Source organism: Mus pahari, chromosome 2 (assembly GCF_900095145.1).
Source record: "Mus pahari chromosome 2, PAHARI_EIJ_v1.1, whole genome shotgun sequence".
Taxonomy (NCBI): domain Eukaryota; kingdom Metazoa; phylum Chordata; class Mammalia; order Rodentia; family Muridae; genus Mus; species Mus pahari.
This window is the reverse complement of record NC_034591.1, coordinates 90,480,528-90,489,008: the sequence shown is the minus strand read 5'-3', so window position 1 is coordinate 90,489,008 and position 8,481 is coordinate 90,480,528. Positions and strand designations below refer to the sequence as shown.

The following is an 8,481-nucleotide window of genomic DNA, read 5'->3' as shown; positions in this document are numbered from 1 at the left end:
CATCATTGGGAAGAGAGGCCCCTTGGTCTTGTAAACTTTATATGACCCAGCACAGGGGAAGGCCAGAGCCAAGTAGTGGGAGTGGGTGGGTAGGTAAGTTGGGGCGGGGGTGGGGTATAGGGAACTTTCGGGATAGCATTTGAAATGTAAATAAAGAAAATAATAATAAATTTTAAAAAAGGAAAAAAAAAGAATTACTTATCACATAGGGCAATAAAGGCAACTGTAAGAATGAAGGAAGGAAGATGGTTTGGACCCCTGTCTACACCCTAGTCATCGGGTCATACTGTCTCAGATCATCATTGTCTTTGACCAATGCACTTTTAAAAAATATTTTGATTTTTTACTTTTATGTGTATGGACAGGAACACACACACACACAGTACATACACATCAGATTCCCTGAAGATGAGTTACAGAGGCTGTGAGCCACTATGTGGGTGTTGGGAATCAAACTCATGTATGTGTGTGGAAAAGTGGCCATCCATCACTCTTAACCACTGAGCCATCTCTCTGGCCCTTATTTTAAATCCTTTGTGTACATACATGTTTGTATGTAGGTATGTGCACATGAGTGCAGGGTCCTGTGGAGGCCAGGATAGGGCATATGATCCCCTGCTGACGTAGCTCCGCAGTGAACTTCCTCGTGTGGGTCCAGGTCTGTAGACTTTGTGGCAAAGCAGCTGAGTTACCTCATGAGCACCATTACAGAGCAGACTGGCCTCACACTCACTTTGTAGCCAAAAGTAGCCCTCAACTCCTGCTCTGCCTGCTTCTGCTTCCTGACCAGCACTTTAACGTGTAATGATTTAGAGTTACAGAAAACATACAAAAGCAGTTTTAGACAGAGCAGGCATATATCCACCTCCCCAGTAATCTTCCACAGCTACATGGCCGTCATGAAAACAAAGAATGATTGGCCAGTGCACATCTGCAGCAGCCTCCAGTGCACATCTGCAGCAGCCTCTGTTCTGCTCTCATTGGTTTTCTATGCCAGGCTCTTGCATCCGGGTCCCACCGCGTCCTGTTACCATGTTTTGTTTAGCCCTTCAGCCTATAGGAAGGTTTATTTTGCCCTGACTTTGGCTTTGACACAGCTGAGGACTCCAAGGCAGTTATTTTGTAGGATATCCCTCAATTTTTCCTCAATTTTGGTTTGTCTCATTTATGGAACCACAAATGTGATGTGCTTTTCCTGGTACCAAGGTGCACACACACACTGCCTCTGTGTCTTATTCCTAGGAAGTTAGCTTTGGTTAGAATGGTGTCCTCTGGTCTATGTCCATTTATTATAAAGTTTCTGTTTTCCCCTTATAATCAATAACGATTTTACATAAAAATACCTTAAGGTTATGCAAATTGCTTGTTTATCCTCAAATTTTTACCCATCAACTTCTTTTACAAAGCTATATATACGTCTGTGTATGTGCATGTGTGTGCAAGGGCCTGCAGCGCTGGAGGCCTCCGATCCCTTAGAGAACTAGAGTTATGGGTGGCCGCGACCCCAGGCCCAGTTCCAAACCCGTACGTCAGGGACCCCAGCCTCAGGCCTGGAAGCAGTCAGCACGTGTACACTGTAGCTCCAAGCCTAACTAGTGATCCCAGGTTCCTACGTGAACCCTGGTCAGGTGGGAGGCCTGCTCAGTTGGAGGCCACTTTGGGTTCTTTTTTTTTTTTTTTTTTTTTTTAAATAGGTTTTTTCCTAGTAGCCCGGGATACCCTGTTGACGAGGCTAGATTTTCACTCAGAAATCCGCCTTCCTCTGCCTCCCAAGTGCTGGGATTAAAGGCTCCACTTTGGGTTCTTAAAACACAAACAAANNTTTTTTTTTTTTTTTTTTTTTTGAGACAGGGTTTCTCTGGGTAGCCCTGGATGTCCTGTAGACCAGGCTGGCCTTGAACTCAGAAATCCGCCTTCCTCTGCCTCCCAAGTGCTGGGATTAAAGGCTCCACTTTGGGTTCTTAAAACACAAACAAAACAACAGAAAAACAATGTGAAACAAATGTGAAATTTGACCTCCGGCCCTATAATCCTCCAAAACATGGCATCTTCCAGATGCAGTCTTTGGGACATGTTCAACCATAGCCACTTCTGTTTACTCCTAAAAAGATGGCTGAGGGACATTGAGATGGCTCAGCAGGTACAGGTCCTTCCTGCCAACACCAGTGACTTGAGTTTGAACCCCACTGTTCACATAGTAGAAAGAGAGAATTGACTACTACAAATTGTCCTCTGGCCTTCATACATGTGCCATGATGTGTGCACATGTACACACACACACACACACACACACACACGTACATAAATGAATATAATTAAGAAAAAATTTTTCGGCCTAGAGAAATGACTCAGCACTTAAGAGCGCTGGCTACTCTTCCAGAGGACCCAGGTTGATTCCAGCACACAAATGACACCTGACAACTGTCTATAACTCCAGTCCCAGGAATAAGGTTATTTTGACCTACCAGGAATACATATGGTACACATACATTCATACAGACAACATAATCATACATATAATGTTAAAAATAGCTGGGCAGTGGTGGCGTACACCTTTAATCCCAGCACTTAGGAGGTAGAGGCAGGCAGATTTCTGAGTTTGAAGTCAGCCTGGTCTACAGAGTGAGTTCCAGGACAGCTAGGGCTACACAGAGAAGCCCTGTCTTGGGAAAAAAAAGTTAAAAATAATTTTTTAAAAAAGAAAAACCATAAAAGAGAACTTAACTTTCAGGTGCCTGTGGTGCCCCTGCTGAAAGAGAATTGACTCAAACTTGCAAGTGCTCAGACCCCCAGCTTCTGTGCACCCCAGATTGCAGAAAGGCTCTTAGCCCTTTATCCTGAAAAGTAGCTCAGGCCTCAGGGAGAAGTGGGCCTCATCAGCCTCCTTTACTGAAGCACCTTGCAGCAGCACTGACAGGATTGACTAGCTTTCCAGGAGGCCTCTGTTCCCTGTGGTATTACGTCCTTTGAGTCTCTTCTCCCAGCACAGAGCAGGTGCTCAGAAGCACTAGGGTGAGTCCACACACAGCCAGCAGCCCCCTCCAGAGTCACCTGGATTATGTTACATATGTCACACCCCAGAATGTGGAGAGAGGCCAGCCAAGCCTCAAGAGATGCCTGGATCACCCTACTTTGGTATTCAAAGGTAGTTAGGTCCAAAGGAAAGGCATAAAGGCAAGTGAAAATGCAAAAACGGCCAAGAGGAACCCGAGCGTGAGGCCAGCTTGGTCTGTATAGCAAGTTTCAACCCAGCCAGGGCTGCACAGTGAGACCCTGTGTCAAGATGCTTGCAGTGTGGTCTAGTGGAGTTGGTACAGGGCTTGCTTAGCATTGATGATGCCCTAGGTTTGATCCCCAACACCACATAAACTGGGCATGGTGACACATGACTGTAATCCCAGTATTTGGCAGGAGGAGAAAGGAGGTCGGAGTTCAAAGTCAAGAGTTGGTGAGATGGTTCAGCAGTTAAGAGCACTAGCTGCTCTTCAAGAGGACCCAGGTTCAATTCCCAGCACCCACATGTCAGCTCACAACTGTCTGTGACAGTCCCAGGGGATCCGACAACCTCTTCTAGCCTCTCCTGGCACGAGGTGGTGCACATACATGCAGGCAAACACTCATACCATATACAATCAATCAATCAATCAATAGTTCAAGATCAGTCTTGGCTGCGAAGAGAGTTTGAATCAAGCATGGGATCTGTGAAACACTGTCTTTTTTTAAAAAAAAGAAGTGGAAGAAGAGGGAGTTGATGCAGGACTGGTTGGAGCAACCTCTTGTGGACGCCCAGATTCCAGGCCTTATGTAAGGTGGGACACGGAGACAGTAACATTAGCCATCACCTCTGTGGGCTTAGTTCCTGCCAGGCACATGAGGAGGACATGTATAAGGGCAGAGGTGGCCGGCCACTGACTTATGATCCTCCATTTCAGCAATTCCCCTTCTGTTTGATGTCTGTGAACATCACCCGCATTGCCATCCAGGCCTTGAGGGAGGAGTGTCTCTCCAGGTGAGTCCCTAGTGGACCAGAGTGACCCAGTAGAACCTGGTCCAGTCCTGCCCATGCCTCTGGCCTTCCCCACAGCTCTGGTACCTGCAGGTTCTCAGAGCTGGGCAACATCTCCATACACCAGCCACCTCCCCTCACCACCTACTCAAGTGCTAGGCTGCCAAATGCTGCTGGGGTGGGGCAAGGTGGGGTGAGGTGGGGCAGGGAGGGTAGGGGAGGGGTGGTGGCTTGGAGGCTTCCTGAGGCGACCAGGTAGGCCAGGGAGGAGGGCACTGGTGTGTCAGGTTTATCTGTGGCTAAGCAGGTCACCCCCTCTGTCCTGTAGGGAGTGTAATCGGCGGCAGAAGGTCATCCCGGTGGTGAACAGCTTCTACGCAGCTACTTTCCTTCATCTGGCACGCGTGTGGAGGACCCAGCAGAAGACTATTTTAGACTCAGGCTTTGTCCTCAAAGGTTGGCACTTTCTCCTGAGCCCAGTGCCAGGGAGCCCAGGGTAGAACTAGTGTGTTTCCCTCTCCTCCTCCTCTCCTGCCCTCCCTCAGAACACCCTGGGGCCTTCTCCTTTCTCTGCGACTCCCTGTTCACCACACAGTTTTGTTTCCTTGCTTGTTTGTTGATTGTGTGTTGAAGCAGGATCCATCTATGGGATCTTGGCTGGCCTGGACTTGCTTTGTAGACCATATTGGCCTCAAACTTATGACAGTCCCTCTCCCTCTGCTTCCTGAGTACAAAGATTACAGACATGCACCACCGTGCCAGGCTGCGGCCATGCCTGATGGCCGTATGCATGTGATGACTGCTTGTTATCACTGGTACTTTTGTTTAGATTTTCGAGACGGAGTCTCTCACTGTAACCAGGTGACAGTCCTGCATCCACCTTCCTTGCGTTGGGATGACAGTTTGAGCCATCACGCATGGCTCTTGATGATCACATCACACAACAACAACAAAAACCTCACATCTCAGAGAAACCCTGTCTCGAAAAACCAAAAAAAAAAAAAAAAAAAAAAACCTCACATCTTCTGAACCAAAAATGTAGCTTGCTCGGCAGAGCGCAGGCAGATCTCTGTGAGTTCAAGGCCAGCCTGGTCTACATGAGTTTCAGACAAGCCAGGGCTACACAGTGAGACCCCGTCTCATAAACAACAACAGAACTGAACTGAAAGGTAGCTCAGTGGTTAAGATAGCCCACTGGGGGGGGGGGGGGGGCTGGTGAGATGGCTCAGCAGGTAAGAGCACCCGTCTGCTCTTCCAAAGGTCTTTAGTTCAAATCCCAGCAACCACATGGTGGCTCACAACCATCCATAACGAGATCTGGCGCCCTCTTCTGGAGTGTCTGAAGACAGCTACAGTGTACTTACATATAATAAATAAATCTTAAAAAAAAAAAAAAAAGATAGCCCACTGCTCTCGCAGAGGACCCCGCCCAGCACCCATGACCAGCAGCTCACCTCTGCCTGAAACTCTAGCTCCAGGGAGACTACTACATCTCCGGCCTCTGCAGGCATCCACACTCACACCCACACTCACACCCACACACCCACAATCAGACTCATATACAGACTTTAAGAAATAATAAAAATAAGTCTTGAAAACATACCACCAATAAAAAGCTTAGGCCAGGGACGTGGCTCCGTTGTGAGGGCACCTGCTTGGCATTCAGAAGCCCCTGACTCAATCCCCAGAGATACATACACTATGTATGTGTGGTAGCCCAAACATGTAATCTCAGCAGTCGGTAGCTGCACACCCAAAGGTAAAAGGTTAACGGTGTACAGGAGAAGTGTCTCAAAACCAAAATCAGGGCCAAGGAAGCCAGCGCTGGGAAGATGACTCAGCAGTTAAGAGCACTGGCTGCTCTTCCAGAGGACTGGCTTCTAACACGGAAGCTCACAGCCATCTGTAGCTCCAGTTCCAGGAAATCTGGTGCCCTCTTCTGACCTCCTTGGGCATCAGGCCACCTGTGGTACACAGACATACACCCAAGCAAAACCTCATACATATAAAAATACATAAAAATAGTACATATAAAATAAATAAAAGTAATACATATAAAATAAATAAAAACCTTAAACACTGAAGGCTGTGGAAACCAAGGCCCGGTGGTTGGACTGATTCTGCAGAGTTGAGTTCTGTGTCACAGCAAAGAAGTGGCCCCTGGGCTCTGTCTGGTTTTGCCGTTTGGCCATCTTTGATGACTGTTTTATCTTTAAAGGACAGGGGTAGCAGCAGGATGTGGTGGTGCACACCTTTAATCCCAGCACTCAGGAGGCAGAGGCAGGCAGATCTCTGTGAGTTTGAGGCCAGCCTAGTCTACAGAGTGAGTTCCAGTGCAGCCAGGGCTATACAGAGAAACCCTGTCTCAAAACACAAACTAACAAGGGCAGGGTTTGGAGATGTCCACAAAGCCGTTGGACTTGCTTCTGGAGTTGTGTGCTACCCCGAGACCCTTAAGCCTTCATTCCCCGCTCTCCTCTGTTCCAGACTTGGAAGCGTTGGCCAAGAAGAGCCCAAGACGACTGCTCAAGACCCTGGACGACTACCTCGCCCAGGTGTCAAAGGGACAGGCCTCCTTGTTGGAGGCACAGAAGTGCCCTGGATCACAGGGACCTCACTCCAAGGATCTCACTTTCACAGGCGTGTGTGACCTGCAGACTCACTCATTCAAGAGTGCAGGGTTGATCTGACCCACCATGGAGAGACCATTCCTAGAAAGACAGGCTGGGTCGATGGAGCTCTCAGAACTAAAGAATCATGTCTGGGCCAAAGCCCTTCGTGCCCCTGCAGGTGAGACTAGGAAGCTCCCGGGTGTGTGTAGTGACACCCACACTCACATTTCTACACCAGCAGAGCACATTCAGGCAGCTAGAATTACCCTCCATGCCGTCTTCAAAGCACGGAGTAGTCTTCTGTCCTTCCCAGCTGGACTCAGTTCACAGAGTTGGACTCCTGATATCTCAGCGGAAGTGAACAGATCATACGGCCAGACAGCCAGCCCTATCTAAATTGTCTACACCTCTGCACCGAGAGGCAGAGACCCTGGAAGCAACAGCCAAGATTCTGACTCCCAACAGCTGTCCCCAGTGTCTGTGGTTGGAATTGGAAGGACAGAGACAGCAATATCTTCAGCCAGCAGGGGGCAGCACAACACAGAAAAAGCGACTGATAGGCAGGTCCTCTCTTCCTCCAGCCACCGTTTTCAAGACACTTGTTTCCACCCTACCCTTCCCGCTTCCCCTCCCTCTCTGTTGCCCACCATTGTTTATAATCTAGAAATGGGCACTCGGCTGGCTAGACTAGTCCTTGAGCACCCCACCCCCACCGCCCACAGGCTGGAGCACCTATGGAGACCACCGCCTGTCTACCCTGGCTGAGAGGCAAAGGAGACTCACCCACCCACCAGCAGTTTTAGAATAAAGGAGTTGTAATCTCTGGTACTTTCTTCCAAGATGAAGTGCCTTCAGGGCCTTCCTGTACCCCCCCCCCCGTTCTCTGAGTACCAGACTGAGCCAGGCAGATCCAGGCCTAGGGTTCAGTGGGGTTGCAGACCCCAGGTCGGAGTCTTCCTACTCTGTGGCCACCTGAGCTCCCCAGCTGCAGCTGCAGGCGCAAAGATGTCTTTCTTTTTCTGTATCATTATTGGTTGTGTGTATGACATGGTGTGTGGGGCACACGCATGATAAAGCAAGAGCGAGGAGGTCAAAGGCCAGCTTCGTGAAGTTGCTTCTCTCCTAACACCTTCAAGTTCTAGGGATCCAAACCAGGTCGTCAGGCTTCTGTGGCGGGCTCCTTACCTGCTCAGCCATCTTGCACACCCGGGCCTGGAGACTTCTTGCAAGCTCTGGCCAGTAAGCACGGTGCTCTTGTTAAGGTTGACTGGTGGGGTATCCACCCCGGGGTCTCCTGCTTTTGCCTCTGGGCCTGGCTGTTGCTCCCTCATCCCAGCCTCCCACACACACCTAACCACCCCAGAGCCTCAGGCCCCCTGTGCTCTTCCCATCTTCTCTCAAATGAAGCTGTAGAGGCCTGTGTCCTTCTCTTCCTGTTTCAGGCCACTCCGAATCTGATCCAGAGACAAGCAGGCCTCCCAGGGTTCTTGCGACATGCCCCGCAGTTGGCCTTCTGTCATATCTACAGGGTCTCAAATAGAATGTTTTATTACCACGTCACTTCCAGCGACCAGCAGAGAGGCCAGGAAGGCAACTCAGTCCCGTGTCAGCTTGGTGCATCCTTCCCTACCATCCGTTCCCTTGCTAGAACCTGCAAGGCTGAAAGAACAGGACCCCAGCGTATCAGGGCCCAAGCCACATGGACCCCAGGAGCCTCTGGCTGGAAGGGGCCAGCATCCCTAGCAGGAACCCTTCATTCAGATCAGGGTACACAGCTCCAGGATAACCCAGAAATCAGTTCTACTAATAGGTCTCCATGGGAGACCTGCCTTTCTCTCTCAGGGGCTGGAAGTCTCAGGGTGC

At 49.5% G+C, this 8,481-nt stretch overlaps 1 protein-coding gene across 3 annotated transcripts in view; it reads left to right on the top strand.

Moving 5' to 3' along the window:
- Window positions 1–7,443, top strand: part of Elmod3 (ELMO domain containing 3) — a 38,049-nt gene extending 30,606 nt beyond the window's left edge. For all 3 annotated transcript variants that reach the window (XM_021190958.2, XM_029535153.1, XM_029535152.1), the window contains 3 exons: window positions 3,933–4,009; window positions 4,335–4,462; window positions 6,494–7,443. In XM_021190958.2, the coding sequence (XP_021046617.1) occupies window positions 3,933–4,009; window positions 4,335–4,462; window positions 6,494–6,696 (408 nt within the window). In that variant the 3' untranslated portion in view covers window positions 6,697–7,443. The remainder of the gene's footprint in view (window positions 1–3,932; window positions 4,010–4,334; window positions 4,463–6,493) is intronic.
- Window positions 7,444–8,481: the final 1,038 nt, after the last annotated feature.